Here is a 27,694-nt window from a genome sequence, read left to right on the forward strand (position 1 = left end):
GATGTGGGAACCATCCGCTAGCTTGGGGCCAAAGATTTGCAGCCAAGGATTCGAACAAGGTCACCCAGAGAAAGAGGAGGTGGCCAAGGACAGACCCCTGGGACTCAGGAAAAGGAGTGGCCTGAGAAGTGGGAGGAAAACCCGGAGGTGAGAGGGAGCTGGCGCTGACCAAATGTGGGCCTGCCCTGAGCCAGGCACCGTGCGAGGTGCGGTGACAGCATCTCATGTGACTCTTACAGAAGTGCGCTCTTGTAGGCGTAAAGCAGACACTTAAAGAGCACTTACCGTATGCCAGGCGCTGTTCACAGTAACCTGTGGTGGACCATCGAGTTCCCACCAAGCCTCACCCTTTCCACCTGAGGAAACTGCAGCACACAGGGGTGATTGCTCACGTTGCAGAGCTAGACACGGAACAGGGTTCCGGCTGATGAGGCCCCGAAGGCTGAGCTCAGAGCCACATTGCTATTCTGCCTCCACCCGCCTCGCACTGATTTTAGGGGTGAGAAAGTCAAGGACCAGAGAGGTGAAGACGACATGGCTAGTCAGTGTCAGAGTCAGGTTTCAAACTGAAATCTTTGATTGGAACAGTTGCTAATCCGGGGGTGGGGGGGGGGCAGCCAAGAAACCACCTGAGGCGAGATTAAAGGGACCAGAGGAGCTCAGCAAGATTAGGAGGCGGCCACCTGAGAGGAGTTCAAGGGAGTGCAGGCCCTACTCGCGCCCGAATCCTCTCAGCAGCCCCACCCTTGAACCATTGTTATCAAACCCCTCATCAGGTCGGGACACGGAGGGCACGAGCCTGCTGTGGCCCCCTCTGCCTGGCGGAGTAATAAAGCTATTCTGTGCTACTCCACCCGAAGCTCTGTCTCCGAGATGCCACTGGGCACCGGTGTGCAGAGGCTGAGATTTTGGCAGCAAATTCAGGGGAAGGAATGGTGCCGGGAAAGGCTGAGAGGGGGGGAAACGCAGGAAATGATCTGGAAGCGAAAAAGCAGAAACTGAGATTAGGAGACGGTGATTGGCAACTGACTCCAACTTGGGGGCGGGGCGTGGGAGACGAGGTGAGAGGTCCAGCACTGCCCGGACGAGCCGGGCCCTGGTGGGGAGCGGGGAGAGGGACGCGCGCCTCCCTCTGACCAGTGCGATGAAGTGTGGTGCTTTGGGGGAGGGTGGGAGCTGCACGCCCTCCCACCCACCGCGGGCCAGACCCGGCACCCCCGGTGGAGTCTCCCGCACCCCCCTCAGCCTCTCCCCACTCCCCCTCCCGGCAGCGTCCCCCCACCTCCAGCAGTGTCCGTCCCCGGCAGTGTCCACCCGCCCGGCAGTGTCCCCCCCACTCTGGCAGTGTCCCCACCTGCAGCGTGCCTCCCCCGGCAGCGTCCCACCCCCCCGGCAGTGTCCCCACGCGGCAGTGTTCCCCCCCCCGGCAGTGTCCCCCCCACTCTGGCAGTGTCCCCACCGGCAGCGTGCCCCCCCCGGCAGCGTCCCACCCCCCCCCGGCAGTGTCCCCTCCCACGGCAGTGTCCCCCGCCGCCCCCCCCCCCGGCAGTGTCCCCCACCGGCAGCGTGTCCCCTCCCAGGCAGTGTCCAGGCAGGGGCGGGACCAGCCCCAGGCGTGGAGCAGCGCACCCCAGGGGGATGAGTAACCCTTGGCTGCGAGCGGGCGCAGCCAGGCGGGAGCGTGCCAAGTCCTGAGATGCCGAAACGCGCCCTGAGCGTCTGGGGTCGTGCCCGAGGGCCGGGAGGGGCGCGGGGCGGATAAAAGGGCCGCGCGGCGCCGGGGCCGCTTTCTCCGCGCGGTGCCTGCAGAGCTTCGCTCCTCGCCGGCGGGCAGGCGGCCCGGCAGCACCTGAGCGGCCACCCGGGCGCGGGGCCGACCGAGTCGGGGCGCCCGGCCCCTGTCGGGGTCCATCGACGGCAGGAGCGCGGGCCGGGCCATGGCGGGTCTGGAAAGCGCGCCGGCGGCCAGGCCGAGCCTGACCTCCATCTCGTCGGGGGAGCTGCGCAGCCTGTGGACGTGCGACTGCGAGCTGGCCCTGCTGCCCCTGGCCCAGCTGCTGCGCCTGCAGCCCGGCGCCTTCCAGCTGCGCGGCGACCAGCTGGTGGTCCCGGGCCCCGCGGAGCCCGCGGCCACGCGCGGGGGCTTTAACGTCTTCAGCGACGGCCTCGTGCGCCTCGACGGACAGCTCTACCGCCTCAGCAGCTACATCAGGAGGTGGGTGGGCCCGCCGCCTGGTCCCCGCCGCCTGGTCCCTGCCGAGGCCTTCACCCCGCTGCCCATCCCAGTCCTCTGGCCTCACTTCCTGAGATCCAGCCTGGATCTCCTCCTTCATCACATTTTCAGATTTTTCTCATTGCTAACGTCACTCGGAGGTGCAAAACTCCCCCCACTCCCCCCCTCCGCCCCGCCCCGCCCCCGGCCCTGGCTTTCTCTGCCCCTGGCACTGACGTTCTGCAGCTGTCCAAGCTGCCCCGGGAGGGCACTGGGCAGGCGCCTGAGGGAGAGCAGGGTGGGGAGTGCGTGAACTGGTGGATGAGTCTTCCTTCTGGCCCCTTAACTGGATCAAATGAGCTCAAATTGGGGGCACACCCTTTGGGGATGTTGCTCAGCAGAGACTCACACCCTGGCTTTAGAATTGGGGGAAGGGAAGGGGAGAGGATGTTCTGTTCTGTGCCCTAGGAGCTTTATCCAGTGAGGAGGCCCGGGGAGAAGCGTGCAGAAGTTTAAAGTTTCCCATCTTTGGCCTCAGTGAGTTTTCAAAAAATAAATCAATTAACGGTGGCTGAGAAGGGACCAGAGACCCGTGAAGTCCAGCCCAGGGCCGTGTGGGCTGTCGAGTGGGCAGTTCAGTTCTGGGAAAATGAGAGGGATGAGTGTGGCTTCCAGGATCCAGGGACAGAGCTTGGGCCAAACCGAATTTGATGGAGGGTCACAGGATGCTTGACTGTGGTGGCCAAAGTGCCTGAAGCCCTTCCTAGCAGACTTGAAGCCAGCAGGGATGTCGTCTATCGGAGGCAGGCTTTGACGGGGTAAAGGAGGAGGGAGCTTCACGCTGCATTCTGCGCCTCTTGCTACCAGAGGTCACCCTGTGCCTCCAGAGGTCAGGGGCTGGGGGGGGCAGGCGGGTGGTGGTGCTTATATTTGTGTTGCAGAGCTGAGTGCTGGGAAGCGGGCAGTGCAGTCTCGAGGTTGGTTCAGAGGTGGGGAAGCTGGCCAGCTATTAAGATAGAAAGCCTTAGCTCCGGGGAAAGACAAGGGCCAGGGTCACCCTGTGGGTGGGACCAAGCCAAGAGGGGGGAAGCAAACAAAATGAGATGTTTAAAATACCTTCTTCAAAGCTGCTGGGGAAAACCTTGCTTTTTCACACAAAGATGCTGAGGGCTTTGAGGGCCTGAAAAACCATTCCCCAGCAAGAATTTCTCCCTTTCTTAGTGAATTGAAAATTCCAAGCCATAAGCAGGGGGCGGTGGGAGGAACTGAGTTAGAAATAAGATTTGCAAAGATTTTAAAAGAAGATAACCGTTGTATTAACAGAGTATGAAAAATTTAAATGTCCAGAATTAATTGAAGCTATAGGTTAGGCTTTGACAGAGTCAGCTCTCCCAGTCTCAGCAAACAATGCTGCAAAGCTTACAATGGTTTTGAAGTCTGGTTGTTCAACTCTTGCTTTGAACACCTCCTCCCCGAAGGAACAGCAGTGTTCCCCTGGCAGTTCAGAGTCCAGAATAAACAATGACCAGGTGACACAGACCAGGGTGCAAACAGGAATCAGCAAATACAAGGTTCTCGTTGTCTAAGCAATCGTGTGAAGGCTTTTGTACCCTGGGAGTACCAAGACGCCCCTGAGAATAATTGGGGAGGTGGAAGGAACAACCTGTCTTCCTCTCAGGGAACGCACTATGCAAGCACAGCAGCCCCTTATACCTGGGTGTACAGTCCTGGAGGACGATAGGGAGGGAACCTGGTCTGAATGGAGAGAGCCTTCTAGAAAGAGGGGGAAGACGGCTGTGGACAGCAGTGAGAGGTTTTGCTCTCATGCATCAGGAGTGGGGTGCATAGTCGAATACAGACGTCTGAAGTGGCCGCTCCTCAAATGGACACAGATTTACCCAGTTGTCTTTGGTTTGGAGATAGCACACAACTTCCTCTCTCAAAAAGCAGTACCTCATTTCTTTCTTTCTCTCTTCCGTCCTTCCTTCCTCTCTCTCTGTCCCTCCCTTCCTTCCTTCAGTAAGCTCTAGCCAGTTTAGCTGAAGAAGAGTTTTACGCGGTTTCCTTTTTACCAGTCAGTTCTGGCGCACTTCTAAAGACCCCAGAATCACGCGGCCCAGGGACAGCCCCTTGCGTACTCTGCAGTATTTCTTTCAGGCTCTGCCCAGTTCAGTGTCGTTGCCCCTGTGGTCCTGGACACCAGTTTCGGCCGATGTGGCGTATTTCCTCGAGGTCAGGCAGTTCTTGGCGAGGATGGCCAGTTTTGCTTTGCCTTCCTAGTGTATCATCTTCAGAGTCACCTTGTACCCCACCATGCACTTTCCACTTTTTATAATACCCTGGGGCCTAGAGTTGATGGACTCCAGTGGCGTTTTTGTCTTCTTTGTGGCCCATATTCCTGCCTTAGGTGTGGGATGGTCCCCAACCAAGAGCAGCTGCTGAGATGGCTGGAGAGTAAGAAACACAGGGTGATGATTCTTAATCGTTTTGGACCATCAAGCTTTTGAGAATCGTAGGTAGACCTTCTTCCCAGAAAGGTCGACATACACCTAATGTTGCTGACCATGCAGGTAGTTTAGGAGATGCTTGGATCCAGGTTAAGAATCCTTCCTCTTTATTTAGTTCTTTTGGTTTTCTTTGAATCATTCAACAAATATTTTGGTGTGGGATAAGCCCACAGCATAAGCAGGATTTCTTTTCGTGGCCTCAGAAGTGTGTGCTGTGACTTTCACAAGGTCCTTTCCCAGAGAACCCCAAGAGGCTAAGAGCTCCTGACGCTGACATTCATACGATTCACGTGCTCAGAGAGTAAGAGGAGATTTCAGTGGTTCTACGCACTCTGGTTTGTTTCGTAATACTGGAACATTTTCCTAAATATGTACCAGCTAAATAAGCCTCAGGAAAACTAGGGTGGTGGGAAGGCCTAGTGGTGGCACCCAGTCCTGAGAGCCTGCTTGAAATTTCCTTGTCCTCCTGTCGGGGATTTATGGCAAGATCTTTATTGCTATTTTTTTCTTTCAAGCTCAGGATTCCCACCCATGTTACAAATGAAACTTGCTTAGGGTTCCAGGTGCAAATTACCATTAACTACCACACACACACACACACACACACACACACACACACACACACACACACACACACACACACACACACACACACACACACCTCCCTTACCTCTTTTTCCTATAACGCAGCCTTTTAGTGGGATGGAATGGCAAACATTTGACAAAGAGGAGCTCTAATTCCCTGTTTTCAGTGGTCCTCTAGCATGAAAGAGGCTGCTTGGGTAATAAAAATAAGAACAATAATAGTGGTGGCCACTGACGCTTACTTGAGTGCCAGCAATGGGTGCAAAGTATTTCACAGCTGTCTCACAAAAGCTGACAAAGTCGGCACCATTGTCCGTTTCCCTTTTTTACAGATGAGAAAATTAGGACTCAGAGAGATTAAATAATTTCCCTGGGTGAGATGCTGGTGAGCTGCGGGACCGGGCCTCTCCACAGCATTTAGCTAACCATGCAGCCCACCCTGTCAGCAAACTGCCTCGAACCTGGAATAATTCTGGCTTCCTGTAGACCACAGCGGCTTTCTTATAGATTTCCGGAACCTCAAATTAATAACTGGAATGACGTCAGCCAGTACACATCTTATATAATCAGCCTAAAAGAGAAAGTAAGTCCAGTGGTTTGAAGGAAGCCACTAAAAGCAGTGCTGTGACCTGCTTCTGCCCAGATCTGACCAGCTGTTAGCTGGGTGACAGTCACACCTACCTCGAGATCAGCTGCCTGGGGCAGGGGACACAGGGGAGGAGAGTCAGGGTTGGATCATACTTAGATTTTCACTGGGGGGAGGTGCTTGGGCTCTGTCTGTGGCCCAGGCCACCTCTCAGAAACATCCCTGTATGCAGCCCGGCCACCCTTGCTGTTGCCCTCAGCAAGCCCCTGACCTGTCCTCTGCTTTTGTCCGCATGTCTGAGTCTTGGATTTGATGACCTGCCCAGGACAGCAGCCCCTAAACAGGACTCATAGTGATATTGATGAATTATAATCTCTCACGTGTTGAGCTATGATTTTTACGGGATTCACTTCGGAGTAAGTGTGGACAGGCATGAACGCCAGGACCAGGCTGCCTTGGTTTGAGTCCTAGTTCTGCTGCTTACTAGCTGAGTGACTTGGGAAAGTTACTTAATCTCTGTGACTCAGTCTTCTCAGCTGTAAAATGGGAATAATATTGCCAACAACCTTATAGGGTTGTTGTTCACAATTAAAATGTATAAAGTTCTCAAAACAGTCATTGGTACCTGTTCATCATGGGACAAACGTCAGCTTATGTACCTACCAAGCAACCCCAAGGCCAAGTGCTTCACACACACTATTTCGTCTTTCAGCCACCTCATGGGGTACCTCTTATCAGCCAGATTTTACAGGTGAGGAAATGCATCTCAACAAGGTTAAGAAACTTGCTGAACTCACAGAGACAGGAATCAAACCCAAATCGGTGATTCAAAACAAAGGGCACTAGCCTTTGCTACCTTCTTCCTCCGGAGACTTGCTTTGCCCTTTCAGCTACACTCCGGTCCTTGCACATGCCTGTCTGTGGGCCTGGATGCCTCCACGTGCAGTCCACAAGGCTCAGCTAAACCAAGACTCCCCGCGGGGTCCCCGTCTCCCTCCTGCTTCTGCCCTCCCATTGGCAGTCTGTTCGGCCCGACGGAACAATCCCTCCTCTGTTCCTGTCCCAGCTCAGCAAGTGGCTCTAGCTCCAAGCCCCTTGGCTTTGCTCCTTCTTAGTTACGTTACTAGGACATGGCCCTGTGGATGCCTGAGTGCAGAGAACTGTGCGTTCTTCTGGCATGTGTGTGTTTGAATGATTAACTCGTTTGTAAGCCTCTGAAAAACAGGGACCGTGGCTTAGACCAGTGCTTCTTAAACTTTAAATAAGTTTTTGCAGGTCTCCTTAGGCTCTTGTGAAAATACAGATTTTCGAGCAAATACCTTTGGAGAGGGACCCAGGATTCTGCAGGTTTGCAAGCTCCCCCGTGATGCCAGTACTGTTGGTCCAATGATCAGACTTCAAGCAACAAGGCCTTAGATGTGTATCATTTCATATTGAGATGATACATTTTCTTAGCTGTCTCCCCAATAGACTATATGCTTCTGGAAAGTGGGACTGTTTCCTTCTTCGTTTTGTGTCCCCGGTGCCCAGCACATAGTAGGTGCTCAGTAAATGTTTCTTGCACGAATGAATGAATGAATGAACACGTGTATCGTTGATTAGAGTTACAGATGTTAGAGTGATAAATCTGAAATTTTTGCTTATTTAACTAGAGTTGGGGCAGAAGAAGGAGGTGAGGGAGTGAACAGAAGGAATTGTTTAAGTGTGTAGGGAAGGCTTTGCATAAAACTAACAAGTTAACACTGGAAAGAATGTCCCTGTAAGCTTTTGCTTAGTCACAGCAAAGGACTGTGGAAGCTGTTAGCAATTTCTGGCCCTTTTACACAAGGACTATTCCAATATATTTCTCTTTTTATCTGCTCCTTCCTCCATACTTTAAAAAATGAACGCGCACACACACACACACACACACACACACGAGATGGGAGCCGTGTGTTTGAATTCCTGTTTGTCTCTGAGCATTCAATCATCAGGGGCCAGGGAAATTTGGAGCAGCTTTTCAAGTCATGCTAAAGATGATGTAAAATTTGAAGAAAACTCTGGAGAAGGGTTGGCATCTTAGAGGGTAGGTGATCTTTCAGCTACTCCTGATTTGCTAGAAGCAAAAATTCAATGTTCTGTCTTGGTCCCATCTTTCAGGTGTTGCCTTCGTTAAACTGCTCCCTCTAGCCTTCCAAACTGAAAAGATGAGGAAAGAAATTGGAGCAAGGAAAGAGAAACCCTTCCTTATTTTTTAGATATTCATATAGTCCTCCTTTCCTGGTCACTCACATGAACACAGCCCTGGTTGTGTGTCAGAAGCTTACAGAACTTCACGCTAAGGCCAGCGGAGTTGGCCAGAATTAAAGACACTAATAATGTTTGTTGAGCATCTACTATGGGCCCAAGTACATATGTCTATGTTACTGGCGCTGCATTACATCATCAAATGGAAGGCAATACCGTTATATCCCTTTTACAGATGAGGGAATGGGTTCAGTGGGTTAAGTAACTCACTGAAGGTCATAATGAGTTGTGGCTCTGGGACTGAGTTCACACAGCCAGTCAATTAGAATGTGAATTAAATCTTCTTATTTCGAACACTATGCTTTCTATCACATTGTTCTGCCTTTCAATCTTTGGATTAAAGCCAGTCGTAGAAAGTTCCAGCCTAGCAGCATTTTGGGGCCAGGATAAAAGCAATGAAGAAATGAGCGTTTAAAGGAACTATCTTAAACTGTTTGCTTCTCATCCCTAATGAAAACGTCAGCGAATAGAATAAATATCTAGGACACAGAAGCAATATTTGCATGAGTAATTCATAAATATGCATGATTGAAGATGAGATAACTGGTCCCTAAGGTCGTCTAGTCAGGCTCATCTTGAAACAAAACTGGTGGTTGAATGTCAGGTACTTGAAGACCTGTGAGATTTAGCAACTAGGTCCTCAATCTTTGTATTTTAGTGACTTACATATCCAGATTTCATACCAGTGAATTCCAAAGGGATGCTCACATGTATTCATTCCACTGCAATTTTGAGGTGTTTAACAATTGGACAGTAACTGGGAGGCTGGGGATGGATGAATTAAGGAAGTGGTTCTTATTTGTGACCTGGTTTAAACAGAGAGTTAAGTAGGGATCTTGCCACAATCTCTTGTCTGTACATTGTGTTATCAGAGCTCTCGAGTGAGCAGCCTTTTCCCACATCTGTGGTACAGTGATAACTGGCGATGCTCTGTGATGATGTTTACAGCCCTGTTAAGATCCGAAAAGTGCCTCTGAATCATCAAAGGAAGATTAAGTTATGTTGCGCATAGTCTTATGATTCAGGATATCTTATTAAATTCAGACTCCAAAAGAGGTGACTCATGGATAGGTTATGCATTAAACTCAATACATAACTCCAGAAGATGCCCCCTTTCCCCTTCCCCACCCAGTCTCCCTTCTTTGATCAGGCCGAATAACAGCTCTCTGGGCCCTACAGCAGTCAAAAAAGTCTTCCAGAGAATTTGGTGGAAAACTGATGATTTTTCCAACCAGGGATCATTTCCAAGTTGAGATTTTTATCTTCCTCCTGCCAATGATGCCTCCAATGAGATGTCAGTCGACGTTGTAGGCAGAGGCAAGTACTGCACTGCCATTTGGGTCATCAGAATAGTATTCAAACCTGCAGATTTTCTGGGTGTCCTATACACACACACGCACCATGTCCATGCCCTAGAGAGTGACAGTCAGACCGTGGATATTGAGAGAGCAGAGCAATCACTTTGAGGGAAATATTAAGTGCTTAAATGACTATAAATGAACTCCATGATACACAAGGTGGGAGAATGTGAAAATTGCTTTGGATGGCTCACAGGTGGTACCTGACTTCCAGCCAGCATCGTGCATCTGTCTCTTTGATGTTTAGTCCAATCAGCCTTGCCCTTCTTTTGCTAAAGGCTCTTCTTCCTGCTTTCTCCCCCTGCCCCTCCTCACACCCCCCTGCAACCACAGGCCTCACGGGCCGGCCTCTCCTCTACCGCTGCCCAGGTCTCTCTGCCCACCTGGGCCAGGTCCTTGGGGGCTGAATAGATGGATGGTGGAAGGGTGGGGCGCACAAGGGGCCCCTGTACTGCCGCCCTGCTACCCCATCCCCACTTCCTGGACCCTGAGCGCCTCAGATGTGCAAGGCACGTGTCAGCACACCATCCGGTGCTTAGTGAATGCTGCTGAATGAGAGTGAGTGAACCCAGCAAATCGTGGTTCCCTTTCTCCTTCCTTCTCCTTCGCTTCCTTTCTCCAGTACCTTTTGGCAGTTGGTCAGTTGGGACAAAGAACAGGAAAATTCTCCCTCTGCTGATGTGGGACACAGTGCCGCTCCCGCCAGGTGCCCCTTTACCCCATCCTCACTGTGCACTGCTCTGCCCAGAGGAGGATGGGGGTAGGGGAGGCACGGAGGGAGAACCCTAGGAAATCCCTGGTCTGTGTCTGCATTATCATACCCAGTCCATGCCACTGCTAACCCCCTTCTCCATTCCCACCCTCCTCTCCCCTCGCGCCCACACCCCTGAACAGCGACACCTGCACCCACTCTCCTTCCCCGGGTGCACCAGCCTGTGTGCCCCTCCCCACTGCAGGACCAGCCCCCTAACTACCCACGTGCCCCGGGTTGGGAGATGGACGCTACATTAAAAGCCTGGTGAAATAGAAGGCAGGAGGCATTTTAGATGCTCCATCGGGGGTCAGGTTTTAAAAGCCCTCAAAATCAGATCTGACAATCCAAGAAAAAAGGATAATGACACAGATTTCTAAGAAACCAAGCTGGAGGCAGACAGTGGAAGCTGTTTTTTCCTGACTCGGGGGGTGGATATTCTCCCACTGCTTTTGACCCAGGCCTGGGTCCCAGTCTCGTGCTCCGGCCCCTCTAAGTGGGCTGTGGGGAGAGGACAATGGGGAAGGAGGCTGAGGGGACTTTGCGGCCAGAGCTCTCTGCTGCGGGTGCTCCCCAGGGCTGGTATTTTCATGTCAGGCTCTGGAAGGACAAGAAGCTGGAAAGAAACGGGGGAGCCGTCTCTGCAGGGGACTAGATGTCAGAAGCCAACATGCGGCCCTTTAGCAAAAGCAGCCCATTCAGTCCATGCAGACCTTGCAGTAGTGCCAGTCAGTGGGGAAGCCGCTGTATCTTGAAGAGGGACTGGGGTATCCACATCCCCCAGCATGCTGGATGCCACTCAGCCTGCCCGTGTCCATGCCGCTTCTGAGCTTGGGTTTGGTTAGAAAATTAGCGTTCTTTTTGAAGGAAGCCAATTTGCACTTGCATCTGTCTTTTTTAAAATCAACAGTGCAGGTAGAGACACAGAAAGGCTGCTTGGAAAATGTGCAGAGTAGGGAGACAAAGCTGACATATTGGAGGACAGAGTCAAAAAGCACAAAGATCTTCCTGGGCTGGAATAATGAACTAACACCAAGGAGGCTAAATGTAATAGGGCCCTGGGCAGAAATCCAACATTAGTTTTGTTTTTTGTTTTTTTTAAATTGCACAAGCTCACGATCAGGGAGATGTGAATTGGTTCATATGAATATTGGTTGATTGTCTAATCAATGGAGCCATCTGGGTTTATCCTGGGATTAGAGAAGGAAAGGAAAATTTCAGACCCACCAGTTAGGATGACTACACTGGAGAAGACCCAGAAAATTCCACTTATTGAGTATAATTCATTCTCAACCCAGAGAGACATAGGGCTCCGGTAGCTTCAAATGAACGCTTACAGCCCAAATATAGACGGTACTAGTCATCATCTGGTCCAGGCTGCCCTTGAGAGCCAGGTATTGGTGCCAGGCACCCCCAGGACCAGGGCCACCTTTAGTTTGCATGCTGATCAGGGGAGGGGATTTATTTATTTGGTACAAGATATGGTTGCCTCCCGAAGGACATTTCAGGGGACTTCCCTCAGAGGGTCTGAGGATGTAGTAGGCACCTGTCCAGTACGTCCCCTTCCTGACCTCGATGGGAAGGTACATCGCACTTGTAATCATCTCTTCTTTTTTCATAGATACGTGGAACTGACCAACTACTGCGATTATAAAGACTACCGGGAAACTATATTGAGCAAACCAATGCTATTCTTTATTAATGTACAGACCAAAAAGGACTCCTCGAAAGGTAGGTTTGTAAATGTTTGGGTTTGGTTCCGCCTTTCTGGACTGTGGACTGTAGCCTGCCGATGAGGTAGAAGTTGGGCATGGAGAAAGCAGCTTGTGCAAGGCTGGAAGCCTGGTGTGTGAGGCCATCAGCACAGCACAAGCCTGCAGAGCAGACCTCTAAGTGATCCTACGGCAGAAGCCATCTGTCTCTGAGTCTTGTTTCATACTTCCTGTCTAAGCAGGAAGTGATCTCTGAGCCTGCAGGGGTTGCAAAAATGACCAGAGTGATGAAGATGATGATATATAATATTGCCTACCATGTATCAAGCACTTCTGTGAGGCATGTGCTAATGTGAATAATTGGTCAACAGCCCAGTAGGGCATATCATGCAAAGGAGAACATTTCTGAGCATGAAAGCAGGAACTGTAATAAGTATGCTGGGATAAAGGTATAAACTAGAACTGACTCAGGCGTAACCAGGATGCCTGGCCGTCCTGCCTATGCGGTACTTATCCCATCCCCATTTTATAGATGAGAAAACTAAGGTAAAGAAAATAAACGCTTACGTAGATGCTTTTATGTTTCACGCTCTGGCCTTCGAATTTCAATTTTAGAGATCTCTCTTTATTGTTTCTTCAGAAATCAGACTGATAACAACTATATTAACTCAAATTCCAATACGAAAATATCTCAGTTTTCCCTTCTCCCTCCCGCTCAGTGATACATGGGGAAAGTCATGGGCATAAGTGCTGTAATAGCAGTAGCGTTTCTTACACTTACTTCTAAATAACGTTCTTCAAATGAGACCAAGAGATTAAGAATTGATCTACAAATTCCAAATAGACTTCCTCAGACATGCCCTTCCTCATTCAGATTCGTTGGACCTGATTCTCTGCTCGTCTCATTCAGAGTCATTCAGATTCCCTTCTCACTTCATACTTCAAAGTCACAATGTCCTTCTTGGCAGGAGGGGCCGGGAACAGATCACACTGTAACAAGCAATGCTCAGTAGAGCATCTGAGCCCCTGATGCTATTTGGCTTACTGGTGACCAGAAAGCTGAGAATTCTCTAAGAGTGTAAAGCACAGATGTATGCAGTATACCTCCCGCATCGATCTCTCAGGAGGGTTCTCAAGAAAGAATAAGAGACCTCTCCATTTTAACATTGCAATGAACATACAGGGAGTGGTAAAAGGAAATATTTGTGGGTGGCCTTGAAAAGATTCACGGTTATATAATGCTTGTGGAAGGAGGTAGAGAAACCCAGTCCTCCTTGGCTGTGAGGAAAGCCATGCAATGAGGAGATTCTGTGACACAAAGCTTAAGATGCTCAAGTTTAAATTATGAAAATTGTGATTAGGGCAACACGTCCAGCCCTGCTGCTATCCTAAACTTGTACTTTTGTGCAAATTTAGAAGAAGCCACCATTAACTCAAGACAATTTACTAATCCTTCCCAGAAGTTTGTCATAATAAATGTACAAGTAGACAATGTGGAAGCGATTGGCATCCTCTAGAATTGTGCAGTGCACAGCCTGCCCAACCTGCACAACGATGGATGGAGGGTGGCGGCCTTAAGTATCTAATGAGCCCAAAGGTCTTGGTTTAGTTTATGTGAAAGTTAATGCAAGGTATCAAATAGCTGGCTTGCTTTACTTGCTTATTTATATATTTTCTCAAAGAGTAAATAAGGGAGTTTCTATCTAAAGTGCCCCAAAAAATAATTTGGGAGAAAGGAAAACAGGGGAAGGAAAAAGAAGATGGATAAGGTTAGTGCAAAGGTTAGTTCAAAATGTATTCCCCAAGGACGTAACACTTGCTATTGGTGGACCACAGGTTTGATGCTCAAAGCCCGTGTAGGATGTTCAGTTCCCCAAATCACATGCTGCATGGCCTTTAAACAAAGGGCGGCATTCTATGTTATGGGTCTTCCTAGAAAAAGTGCTTGAGTAATGAAGGACATGGAGCTTGATTCCGGGGGCTGGAAAAGTTAAGAGGTTGTTGGTTCGCAGTATTTAAAATTTCCTAGGGAGTAAACAACCACCCCTTTGCTTAGATTAGATAGAACTGGACAGAATTGGATTTAAACCAAACCAAACCGATCAAATAAAGAACAGAAAACAACTGCCAGGACACAGACGTGGCATTATTTAAACAATGGGAGGGACATTTCTGCTGGGCTTGTCCTGGGCTGGGACGTGGAGGAGAACCAATCTCAGATTACCTTGGTCCTTAGAACTCTAGACTAGCCCTTTGCAGACTGAAAGCCAGGTCTCTGGGGGAGGACAGGGAATGATGAGGGAGGGGGAAGGCAGGGGGAAGCGTCCTTCCCTGGACGGATTTTCTGCTTTGTAAGTGAGGAAATGTGGGTGAGAGCCAAGTTGCTGTTTATCCAGCAAGGCAGTGACACGAAAACCAGCCATCTCCAGTTTTCACTTTGGCTCCCATGCTGGCTGCACACAGAGGAGACTCAGTGCTTATCTGTGATAATTATGGACTGGAACTTTCGATTTCTGAGGCATGAGTGACAAAGTGCAGCCTGGGGGGAGCTGATTTTCTAACCTGCGTTGACAGTATCCTGGAGCTTCCTCACGCCTGCAAATTTCTTGGAAACATTTCTAGAAACCTGGTTAGGTTTTGCAGTGAGGGAGCAGCGAGGGAGGTTATAAATTAGTAAAATCTCCAAATATGGTGGGAATCACTGCTTTGTCAGATACTAAGAAGTACACATGCACCCTTGTTTTCTGACTTCTACTTCCTAATTTCTAGAAAGAACGTATGCGTTTCTTGTGAACACCAGGCACCCCAAGGTAAGAAGACAGATAGAGCAGGGGATGGACATGGTCATTTCCTCAGTGATTGGAGAAAGCTACTGGCTTCAGGTGAGGTTGGCTTGTGTGAATCCAGGGCTGCCAACACACAGAAGAGGGTCTGGGCGTTTCAGGCCAGGACTGAGTCCCTAGAGCTTAACTCTAACTTAAATGAATCCAGACACAGACCTTTTCGATTGCTTCATTATCACTACCAATAAAGTGAACTTAGTTTCTAGGAGCTTCTTAGAAATAGGGTAAGAATAAATATAAATTTGACCAAGCAGCTCAAGGTCTTTACATGGATTTTGATGCAAATGCAAAGATTTGTTTAAAAAAAAATAAAGGCAACTGACTGAGGGCAGACACCAAAACCAATAGGAACTATGAACCTGCAGCCCGTGAAAAGGAGACCCCAAACACAGTAAGTTAAGCAAAATGAGAAGACAGAGGAACACACAGCAGATGAAGCAGCAAGGAAGGAGCAACACACCAGACCAAATAAATGAAGAGGAAATAGGCAGTCTACCTGAAAAAGAATTCGGAGTAATGATAGTAAAGATAATCCAAAATCTTGGAAATAGAATGAAGGAAATACAAGAAACGTTTAACAAGGACCTAGAAGAACTAAAGAGCAAACAAACAATGATGAACAACACAATAAATGAAATTAAAAATTCTCTAGAAGGGATCAATAGCAGAATAACTGAGGCAGAAAAACGGATGAGTGACCAGGAAGATAAATAGTGGAAATAACTACTGCAGAGCAGAATAAAGAAAAAAGAATGAAAAGAATTGAGGACAGTCTCAGAGACCTCTGGGACAACATTAAATGCACTAACATTCGAATTATAGGGGTCCCAGAAGAAGAAGAGAAAAAGAAAGGGACTGAGAAAATATTTGAAGAGATTATAGTTGAAAACTTCCCTAATATAGGAAAGGAAATAGTCAAGTCCAGGAAGTGCAGAGAGTCCCATACAGGATAAATCCAAGGAGAAACACTCCAAGACACATTAATCAAACTATCAAAAATTAAATACAAAGAAAACATATTAAAAGCAGCAAGGGAAAAACAACAAATAACTTACAAGGGAATCCCCATAAGGTTAATAGTTGATCTTTCAGCAGAAACTCTGCAAGCCAGAAGGGACTGGCAGGAGATATTTAAAATGATGAAAGGGAAAAACATAAAACCAAGATTCCTCTACCCAGCAAGGATCTCATTCAGATTTGATGGAGAAATTAAGACCTTTACAGACAAGCAAAAACTACTAGAATTCAGCAACACCAAACCAGCTTTACAACAAATGCTAAAGGAACTTCTCTAGGCAGGAAACACAAGAGAAGGAAAAGACCTACAATAACAAACCCAAAACAATTAAGAAAATGGTAATAGGAACATACGTATTGATTACTACCTTAAATGTAAATGGATTAAATGCTCCAACCAAAAGACATAGACTGGCTGAATGGATACAAAAACAAGACCCGTATATACGCTGTCTACAAGAGACCCACTTCAGACCTAGGGACACATACAGACTGAAAGTGAGGGGATGGAAAAAGATATTCCATGCAAATGGAAATCAAAAGAAAGCTGGAGTAGCAATTCTCATATCAGACAAAATAGACTTTAAAATAAAGCCTATTACAAGAGACAAAGAAGGGCACTACATAATGAACAAGGGATCAATCCAAGAAGATGATATAACAATTCTAAATATTTATGCACCCAACATAGGAACACCTCAATACACAAGGCAAATGCTAACAGCCGTAAAATTGACAGTAACACAATCCTAGTAGGGGACTTTAACACTCCACTTTCACCAATGGACAGATCATCCAAGATGAAAATAAATAAGGAAACACAAGCTTTAAATGATACATTAAACAAGATGGACTTAATTGATATTTATCGGACATTCCATCCAAAAACAACAGAATACACTTTCTTCTCAAGTGCTCAAGGAACATTCTCCAGGATAGATCATGTCTTGGGTCACAAATCAAGCCTGGGTAAATTTAAGAAAATTGAAATCATATCAAGTATCTTTTCTGACCACAACACTATGAGACTAGACATCAATTACAGGAAAACAATCTGTAAAAAATGCAAACACATGGAGGGTAAACAATACACTACTAAATAACCAAGAGATCACTGAAGAAATCAAAGAGGAAATCAAAAAATACCTAGAGACAAATGACAATGAAAACACGATGACCCCAAACCTATGGGATGCAGCAAAACCAGTTCTGAGAGGGAAGTTTATAGCAATAGAATCCTACCTCAAGGAACAAGAAACATCTCAAATAAACAACCTAACCTTACACCTAAAGCAATTAGAGAAAGAAGAACAAATAAAACCCAGAGTTAGCAGAAGGAAAGAAATCTGAAAAATCATATCAGAAATAAATGAAAAAGAAATGACGGAAACGGTAGCAAAGATCAATAAAACTAAAAGCTGGTTCTTTGAGAAGATAAACAAAATTGATAAACCATTAGCCAGACTCATCAAGAAAAAAAGGGAGAAGACTCAAATCAATAGAATTAGAAATGGAAAAGGAGAAGTAACAACTGACACTGCAGAAATACAAAGGATCATGAGAGAGTACTACAAGCAAGTATAGGCCAATAAAATGGACAACCTGGAAGAAATGGACGAATTCTTAGAAAGGTATAACCTTCTGAGACTGAACCAGGAAGAAATCGAAAAAATAAACAGACCAACCACAAGCACTGAAATTGAGACTGTGATGAAAAATCTTCCAACAAACAAAAGCCCAGGACCAGATGGCTTCACAGGTGAATTCTATCAAACATTTAGAGAAGCGCTAACACCTATCCTTCTCAAACTTTTCCAAAATATAGCAGAGGGAGGAACACTCCTAAACTCATTCTAGGAGGCAACCATCACCCTGATACCAAAACCAGACAAAGATGTCACAAAGAAAGAAAACTACAGACCAATATCCCTGAGGAACATAGATGCAAAAATCCTCAACAAAATATGAGCAAACAGAATCCAACAGCACATTAAAAGGATAATACACCATGATCAAGTGGGGTTTATCCCAGAAATGCAAGGATTCTTCAACATATGCAAATCAATCAATGTGATAAACCATATTAACAAATTGAAGGAAAAAACAATATGATTATCTCAATAGATGCAGAAAAAGCTTTCAACAAAATTCAACACCTGTTTATGATAAAAACCCTCCAGAAAGTAATCACAGAGGGAAGCTACCTCAACATAATAAAGGCCATGTATGACAAACCCATAGCCAACATCATTTGCAGTGGTGAAAAACTGAACCCATTTTCTCTAAGATCAGGAATAAGACAAGGTTGTCCACTCTCACCACTGTTATTCAACATAGTTTTGAAAGTTTGAGCCAGAGCAATGAGAGAAGAAAAAGAAATAAAAGGAACATAAATTGGAAAAGAAGAAGTAAAGCTGTTACTGTTGGCAGATGACATGATACTATACATAGAGAATCCTAAAGAAGCTACCAGAAAACTACTACAGCTAATCAATGAATTTGGTAAAGTAGCAGTATACAGAATTAATGCACAGAAATCTCTTGCATTCCTAAACACTAATGATGAAAACTCTGAAAGAGAAATTAAGGAAACAGTCCCATTTACCATTGCAACAAAAAGAATAAAATACCTAGGAATAAGCCTACCTAAGGAGACAAAAGACCTGTATGCAGAAAACTATAAGACACTGATGAAAGAAATTAAAGGTGATATAAACAGATGGAGAGAAATACCATGTTCTTGGATTGGAAGAATCAACACTGTGAAAATGACTATACTACCCAAAGCAATCTACAGATTCAATGCAATCTGTATCAAACTACCAATGGCAGTTTTCACAGAACTACAACAAAAAATTTCACAACGTGTATGGAAACATAAAAGACCCCCCCCCCAAAAAAAAGACCACGAATAGCCAGAGCAATCTTGAGAAAGAAAAACGGAGCTGAAGGAATCAGGCTCCCTGACTTCAGACTATACTACAAAGCTACAGTAATCAAGACAGTATAGTACTGGCACAAAAACAGAAATATAGATCAATGGAACAGGATAGAAAGCCCAGAGATAAACCCATGCACATATGGTCACCTTATTTATTTTTTATAGCCCTGTTGCTCGCACATGCGAAAGCAACTTCATTGACTGGACTTTTTTTTTTTTTTTTGCGGTACGCGGGACTATCTCTGTTGTGGCCTCTCCCGCTGTGGAGCACAGGCTCCGGATGCACAGGCTCAGTGGCCATGGCTCACGGGCCCAGCCGCTCTGCGGCATGTGGGATCTTCCTGGACCGGGGCACGATCCCGTGTCCCCTGCATCGGCAGGCGGACTCTCAACCACTGCGCCACCAGGGAAGCGCCCTGGTCACCTTATTTTTGATAAAGGAGGCAAGCATATACAATGGAGAAAAGACAGCCTCTTCAATAAGTGGTGCTGAGAAAACTGGACAGGTACATGTAAAAGAATGAAATTAGAACACTCCCTAACACCATACACAAAAATAAACTCCAAATGGATTAAAGACCTAAATGTAAGGCCAGACACTATAAAACTCTAAGGGGAAAACATAAGCAGAACACTCTATGACATAAATCACAGCAAGATCCTTTTTGACCCAGCTCCTTGAGAAATGGAAATAAAAACAAAAATAAACAAATGGGACCTAATGAAACTTCAAAGCTTTTGCACAGCAAAGGAAACCATAAACAAGACGAAAATACAGCCCTCAGAATGGGAGAAAATATTTGCAAATGAAGCAACTGACAAAGGATTAATCCCCAAAATTTACAAGCAGCTTATGCAGCTCAGTATCAAAAAAACAACCCAATCCAAAAATGGGCAGAAGACCTAAATAGACATTTCTCCAAAGAAGATATACAGATTGCCAACAAACACATGGAAGGATGCTCAACATCACTAATCATTAGAGAAATGCAAATCAAAACCACAATGAGGCATCACCTCACACCAGTCAGAATGGCCATAATCAAAAAATCTACAAACAATAAATGCTGGAGAGGGTGTGGAGAAAAGGGAACCCTCCTGCACTGTTGGTGAGAATGTAAATTGATACAGTCACTATGGAGAACAGTATGGAGTTTCCTTAAAAAACTAAAAATAGAACTACCATACAACCCAGCAATCCCACTACTGGGCATATACCCTGAGAAAACCATAATTCAAAAAGAGTCATGTACCAAAATGTTCATTGCAGCTCTATTTACAATAGCCAGGACATGGAAGCAACGTAAGTGTCCATCAACAGATGAATGGATAAAGAAGATGTGGCACATATATGCAATGGAATATTACTCAGCCATAGAAAGAAACGAAATTGAGTTATTTGTAGTGAGGTGGATGGCCCTAGAGTCTGTCATACAGAGTGAAGTAAGTCAGAAAGAGAAAAACAAATACAGTATGCTAACACATATATATGGAATCTAAAAAAAAAAAAAAGTTTCTGCAGAACCTAGGGACAGGATAGGAATAAAGACGCAGACGTAGAGAACGGACTTGAGGACACGGGGAGGGGGAAGGGTAAGCTGGGATGAAGTGAGAGAGTGGCATGGACTTATATAAACACTACCAAACGTAAAATAGATAGCTAGTGGGAAGCAGCCGCATAGCACAGGAAGATCAGCTCGGTGCTTTGTGACCACCTAGAGGGGTGGGATAGGGAGGGAGGGAGGGAGACGCAAGACGGAGGAGATATAGGGATGTATGTATATGTATAGCTGATTCACTTTGTTATAAAGCAGAAACTAACACACCATTGTAAAGCAATTATACTCCAATAAAGATGTCAAATAAATCAATAAAAGATAAAGGCAACTGTTTAAAAATATGTCAGAAAATGTGTACATATAGCTGACTCAGTTCGTTGTGCAGCAGAAACCAACACAACATTGTAAAGCAACTATACCCCAATTAAAAAAAATCTATACCTTCTTGTTTGGAAAAAAAGTATGTCAGAAAGGAAGAGAAGTAAGAGGTGTGATATTTTGGACATTTGGACAGCTGTTAATTCTATAATATAATTCCATGATACAAGTCTGTAATACAACATTATCATTATATCACTGAAATTAATTAAATGCTCCTCTCTTTCAGTTTGATTTTCAAGAGGCAGTAAAGAATTTTCTCCCTCCAGGAAACAAGGTGGTTAATGGAGAAAATTTGAGCTTTGCGTATGAATTCAAAGCTGACGCGTTATTTGATTTCTTCTATTGGTTTGGGCTCAGCAATTCCACTGTAAAAGTGAATGGAAAAGTTCTGAATTTGTCAAGTACAAGTCCAGAAAAGAAGGAGACCATTAAATTATTTCTGGAAAAGATGAGTGAACCTTTAATCCGAAGGAGCAGTTTCTCTGACCGAAAATTCAGTGTAACTTCCAGAGGTATGTTAAAAATTCTCAACTACCCGAGGAACGTAGTTAAATTAAAGGGTAGAATAATATCATGGGGGAGGAGAATCAATTAATGGAAAAGGTAAGGCTTCTTGGTAAAGGGGAAATATAATATCACATATTTCAGAAACTAGGAAGTGAGAAACATTTACTACCAAAAAGAAATATAGTAAACTAACACAACATTGTAAACCAATTACACGTCAATAAAAATTTAAAAAAAGAAAAGAAATATAGTGACTTTTCCTTTTAGGCTCCTTTAAGTTTTCTGACATAGCAGTTTTACAGTGCAGCATACCCAGAAAATAATTTTAAATATATTATTAATGTAAATACATGTTAATACTCATTGAAATATTATTAACAATAACTATAGAAGAATGATGCTTTCCTCATGTGCATATTCAGGGCAACAGAATGTATGGAAAAGTGTTGGCTGAGGGGGGAAGACACGTGGTCGAGATATCCATCTTTATAAATATTTGGAAGGGTCCTCCAGAGTTTCTAAGACCACAAAAGAATATCTCTTGAGACTGCTTCACTTAACAGACCACAGGTCACATCCGGTGCGTTCTAGATTTTCCATCCAGGGCCTCCTTCCCAGGACCTGGGGAGACTTTTCAGTCCGATGTGGCTAAGGCAGTGATATCAGTCAAGTCACCTGGATCGGTCTTCTGCTGAGCCTGCTGTCTGTCCCAGGCTAGTCTGTGCTGGAAGGCAACTTCCCTGAACCAGGACTTTTGCTGCTCATTGCAAACAAATAAACAAAGAAAAACAAGCAAAAGACAACAACAAAACACCAGTCTCTACGAACCTGTCATTTTCAAAAAGTTAAAAAAAACACAAAAAACAGAGGCTTCATTAGTTGCATTTAATGACAGTTGCTTTCTTCCAATGTTTCTAGCGAAAATGCTTACTCCTAGCTATTTCTTATCCTGGAAAGCAGCTTCCCTCTGTCTCTGTCTGTCTCTGTCTCTGCCTGCTTCCCTCCCTCCCTCCTGCCTTTCCCCCTCCTCCTTCTCTCTCCCTCTTTGTTGCTTTGCTTTCTCTGTCTGGGTGCTTCTTACAAAGATGCCTTTGTTCTCTGCTCCATTGCTGCCATGGTGGGGGGGGCGGGAGGGGAAGTTATGTGCTCATCCTTTTGGGGGAAGATTACCTTGCCTGGTTGTGGCCATCCCAGATGCCAGGTCCTTCCTGGGACACCCCCCAGCCCACCCACTGGCCACAGCAGCCTGAGCAGGGTTTTTCTGTTTCTTCATCCCTCACCCACTGTCCTTTATGCTGCCCGGGTGTTCACTGGCATCCTGGGGAGACTGAGGGGCATGTGAAGTTGGGCAGTGCTTCCTTGCAAGTTTACTCCGAGCCGGCCCTGGGGCCACTTCTACTTCAGAGCAGTGGGGAAGGATTCTTCAAGGCCCACCTGAGTCGTCGTCACGCACTGCAGGTGACCCAACCACCATGCATCAGCCACTCGGCAGGCAGCTCCGCTGGCTCAGCCCTGGTGATCACTTAGCCTGGCTTCATCTCCTTCTCGAGAACAGATCTTTGTCCTAGGCATCTTTTCCCCACCTGTGGGCCTTTTGTCATCAAGTGAGAAAGGGTACCTGTAACTCCAGCCCATGGAGAAGCAAGTGACATCCACATCCTCCTGGTGAACAGAAAGGAACACGTTTCTGTCAGCGTTTTGAGTTTTTCTGAGGAAGCCAGGATTCCCTATTCATTATTGAAATGGTTACGTTGGATGCTGCATGGGCCTTAGGTACTGTTGGATTTGGGTTGTAGTTTTCCAGAGATGGTAATAATGCAAGCCCTGTTTACTTTTCTCAGGTTCACTAGATGAAGTTTTTAACTGCAGTCTGTCACCCAGATCATCTCTGATGGAGCCTCTTTTGGCAGAATTACCATTTCCATGTGTTCTGGAATCTGAAGAGACACCCAACCCATTTATCTGATTGGATTGGACATTTTGCAGCTCCTCCTACACCCCAGGCCTGTGCCAGAACCCAAGGCTGAGGGGATCCAAGAGAGATGGGTACCTCTGCCCTCTGCTCCTACAGAGACCCCTCCTTTCCATTTTTTTTTTTTTCTTTTTTTTTTTTGCTGTACGTGGGCCTCTCACTGCTGTGGCCTATCCCGTTGCGGAGCACAGGCTCCGGACGCGCAGGCTCAGCGGCCATGGCTCACGGCCCCAGCCGCTCCGCGGCATGTGGGATCCTGCCGGACCGGGGCACGACCCCGTGTCCCCTGCATCGGCAGGCGGACTCTCAACCACTGCGCCACCAGGGAAGCCCCTCTCCTTTCCATTTTTGTGGGTGATGCTTTGGCAGGGCCGATGCAGCTGTCTTCAGGATGGGAGGGCTTTGGCCCCATGGCCTGGGTGCTTCCTCTCCTTTTAACACTTCTCCAAAGAGGCAGAGGGAGTGGCAGAGTCCTGCCACCCTGAATATTTCGCTTATGCCCTGGCGTCCTGGGAGCTCCTGGGCAGCCTTTGTGGGAGCCACCTGACCTGGGTTTTGCCCCGTGACGCTTCATAAATCTGGGTTTAGCCCTCTGCTTGTCTGAACCCAAACCCAGCAAGCACGGGGTTAGCAGTGCCATTCTCTTGCAAACCTTGCTGAGCAAAAAGCCCAGGACATCCTTCATCAGAAGGCAAGTGTGTTTTTCATCCTGCCCATAGGATGAAACCTTAGGAGAAACATTCACGGTGAGGCTCGCGGGAGGATTGGCCAGGTTGATAAGGCGGTAACCCTGCCACCCGCTGCCTGAAATCTGAACTCCCTTGACCTCCCTCTTAACAAAGTGGCCCGTGTAGAAAGAGGCCAGGTGATGTGATACCAAACATGACAGGAGAAGGATAATGTATGCGGCATTGTCCTCTCTGTTCAAAGCACATTATGTCAGTTGGGTATTTCATAAGCTTTTAGCAATCCTAACCCTAAAAGCAGAAGAGAAGGAAGCTATGCCATCACCATAATGCATTGTTACAGCAATACACTTTTCATCTCATAGCTGCGGTGGAGTTCTTCCAAAAGACACAAAACATCACCCTATTTACATCCTAAAAACCTGCATGAATGAGTTGCTACACAGGCTTATAATGAGAAAGATTTCTGGGTCCCGAGTATAATTTTTCTGTCCTTTTAAAAAATATTCCTGTATTATACATTATGATAGCACTACTGATTGTCCTTTCATTTATATTTGAAATGGTATGTACTATATTTGTGCAATTAAATTTTTCCTTAACATTCAGCATCGAATTGAGTAAATTTGTGACCAAGGATGTGTGATCTTTCCGTCACACCCTGCAGGTGGTATGTTGGCCTTGTAACTTATTACAGTGAGAATTGTGGTTTTACAGCTATTTTATCAAGAGCCTTCTTTGAAGAATAGGTCTGTGAAGTATTTGGAGAAAAAAAATTGATAGTGATGTTTCAGAAAAGGGGAATGTTCCTTAATAACAGAAGGTAATAAACATTTGTTATTCACTCGGTGCAAAATGAAGAGTATTAACAAAAAAATAAGTTATACACCAGAACAAACAAACCTTAGGTGAATATCAAATAGTATATGCTTCCCAAAGGAAATAGAAACTCTATTCACAAAAATTGACAAAGTCCATTTTTTGAAAATAGTTGAATTCAGGAAAACCTTTGGTAATCGCTCCAGAAATGGACTAAAGATCTGGAAGTTTTCTTTTTTAAATTTATTATTTTATTTATTTATTGTTTTTGGCTGCGTTGGGTCTTCGTTGCTGCCCGCGGGCTTTCTCTAGTTGCGGCGAGCGGGGTCTACTGTTCGTTGCTGTGCGCGGGCTTCTCATTGCAGTGGCTTCTCTTGTTGCGGAGCACAGGCTCTAGGCACGCAGGCTTCAGTAGTTGTGGCTCGCGAGCTTCAGTAGTTGCGGCTCATGGGCTCTAGAGCGCAGGCTCAATAGTTGTGGCGCACGGGCTTAGTTGCTCCGTGGCATGTGGGATACTCCTGGACCAGGGCTGAAACTCGTGTCCGCCCCTGGAATGTTTCTTTTATCATTAAAAATTGTTTTCAGTCAACTCAGAGCCAAATGCATTTACTTAATTCGATATTCACTTACCAAAGTTTTATGACTGCCTCCAAAGAAATATACACTGTGCTAATGTATATTTCATTAGCAAATGTCACAAAGAATTGATACTGGGAAATCTATAAAATCGGTGAAAAGTCTATTGGGACAGATCTTCCCGGGTCAAAGTGACCTCAGTCTGGATGTATATTTGCCCTAATTCAGACATCTTAAACAGTTTAAGATCAGTAGAAATGTATAGGACAAGAATGGCCTAAGCAATCATTCATTCCATTCATTCATTCATTTATCACATATGATTGAGCGCCTACTGTGTGCAGTGCACTGGAGCTGGTATATAAAGGTGCCTAAAACATGGCCCTTGCTCTCAAGGAACATCCAGTCTTGTAAAAGACAGGTGTACAGCTAGTAAGAACAATAAAATCAGTGCTACGGGAGAGATTCAAAAAGGAAAGCGTCTAAAACGCTTATGATCCGGTTTTGGAGATAAAATTACTGATGTGTAACTGTAAAATTTAGTTTTAAAAGAAACATGTAAGGATCAATTTATCCAAGCAACTGATTTACTGAAGTTCTCAGTGAAAGAGTCACCTTGGAAGCTATTAATTTTTTCCAACAAGAATGCAATCTGGACATTATCTACAGAATAAGGGAGTTTTTCTCTTATTACCTCATGGTTAGAGTTTGATTTTTGGCCAAAGGAAAACATTGTCCAACTTGATTGCCTACCTTAATTATCAGCTCGAATGTCTTCTTACTGTTTCAAATACCCGTCTATCTTCAAAGAGCAAAGTTATACCCCAATTTAAGAAATTCAAAAGAATGTGCATCAGTGTTTGAAGGGAGTTTCTAAAGAATTTCAAAGATGCTTTAAGCAATGGCAGTGTCATTATAATAAATGATTACTTTGAAGAAGAGAACATTCATTTGGATGGCTAACTGCTGGTCTAACAGATTTAAAATGAGTGTTCACACTTGATACTCACGGCTTGAATAAACTTGAGAGACCCAATAATGCAAGGCATTAGTAATTGTTCTTAAGGGTTCAGAGACGAGAAAAACACAAGAATCAGAGACAGCAGAGATGGCCCAGGAAGCAGGTGACATTTATATACGATTGATGATGAGGTTTTGATAGAATCGAACGTCTGAACTTGCTGTTACGGCTTTAATTGGATAAAATGTGAGTTTGGTGAGTGGCAGGTTAGAAGAAGAGCTAGAATTTACCCTGTTAAACTGGACTGTCCTAATAAAATAGAGACCATTATAAAATTTTCTTTTCTGGATTTTTCAATAAAAACAGAGCAATCATTCTTGGACGGCTTAAACACAACCCTTCTTAGTGGCAGATATGAACCAGGTGACCTCAGGAAGACCTGGATCTCTGATGGTAATTTTAAGTGTCAGTTTGGCTGGGCCACGGTGTCCAGATGTGTCGACAAACATTATTCTTGATGTTTCTATGAGGGTGTTTTGGATGAGGCTAACATTTAAATCAGTGGACTTTAAGTAAAGCAGATTGCCCTCCACAATGTGAATGGACCTCTCCCATCAGCTGAAGGCCTGAATAGAACAAAAGTCTGACCTCCCCTAAGCAAGACAAAATTTTGCACAGATGACCTTCAGACTTGAACTGCAATGTAGGATCTGCCCTGGGCTGCCCTGGGCCTCTGGCCTGCTGGCCTACTTTGCAGAGTTAGGACTTGCCAGTCCCCACAATTGTGTGATCCAGTTCCTTAAACTAAGTTTCTTTCTCTCTCTCTCCACACACACACACACACACACACACACACACACACACACTATTGGTTCTGTTTCTCTAGAGAACCCTTAATAATACAGAGTCCATCACAGAAATGGAGAAAATGTTTTACGAGTTAATCCATCAGCTAAAACAAAGAGAAAAGACAGTATTTTTTTTTTTTTACATGAAGACACTTGAATAAAAGCATTGCATACCACATAATAACAGGAAGTCTTGCCAAAATACAGCAAGCAAGCCAGAAAAACTTCACTCAGTACATTCATATCCAAAGCACTTGGCATTGCTGAAGAATGTCCGTGACCTCTTCTGGGCTTTTGGAAACAGTCACCGGCCAAGTCTCCCATCAACTCTTTCACATTCTTCCTCTCGTTCCGGAGACAACCTTTCCTCTCACGTTACCCGGAGCAGAGGTCCTCAAACTCGAATGTGCCCTGGAATCTCTTGGAGGTTTAGCTGCAGATCCTGACTCAGGAGCTCGGTGGGGGAGGGAGGGAGAGCTGTGTTTCTGCATTTCTAACCAGTTCCCAGGTGATGCCGAGGCCGCTGGTCCTGGGACAAGGCTCTAGACCTGTCCATCTCAAGCGTTACGAATCACCTGGGCATCTTG

The 27,694-nt window shown here is 45.8% G+C and overlaps 1 protein-coding gene across 1 annotated transcript; it reads left to right on the top strand.

The window, feature by feature from the left end:
- The first annotated feature begins 1,608 nt into the window (after positions 1 to 1,608).
- On the top strand, positions 1,609 to 24,511 carry MEDAG (mesenteric estrogen dependent adipogenesis). Its single transcript, XM_030882565.2, has 5 exons — positions 1,609 to 2,215; positions 11,907 to 12,016; positions 14,767 to 14,879; positions 20,965 to 21,250; positions 23,087 to 24,511. The coding sequence occupies exons 1-5, from the start codon at positions 1,938 to 1,940 to the stop codon at positions 23,209 to 23,211; spliced, it is 912 nt and encodes a 303-aa protein (XP_030738425.1). The 5' UTR covers positions 1,609 to 1,937; the 3' UTR covers positions 23,212 to 24,511.
- Positions 24,512 to 27,694: the final 3,183 nt, after the last annotated feature.

The sequence above is a fragment of the Globicephala melas genome, chromosome 18 (genome assembly GCF_963455315.2).
Source record: "Globicephala melas chromosome 18, mGloMel1.2, whole genome shotgun sequence".
Lineage (NCBI taxonomy): Eukaryota > Metazoa > Chordata > Mammalia > Artiodactyla > Delphinidae > Globicephala > Globicephala melas.

What these genes read in the sequence shown, in the direction of transcription:
- MEDAG (XM_030882565.2), top strand. Translation starts at nt 1,938, where the DNA reads ATGGCGGGTCTGGAAAGCGCGCCGGCGGCCAGGCCGAGCCTGACCTCC. An exon ending in CAAAAAGGACTCCTCGAAAG is followed by an intron (nt 12,017 to 14,766) that starts GTAGGTTTGTAA and finishes CCTAATTTCTAG; the next exon opens with AAAGAACGTATGCGTTTCTT. An exon ending in ATTCAGTGTAACTTCCAGAG is followed by an intron (nt 21,251 to 23,086) that starts GTATGTTAAAAA and finishes TACTTTTCTCAG; the next exon opens with GTTCACTAGATGAAGTTTTT.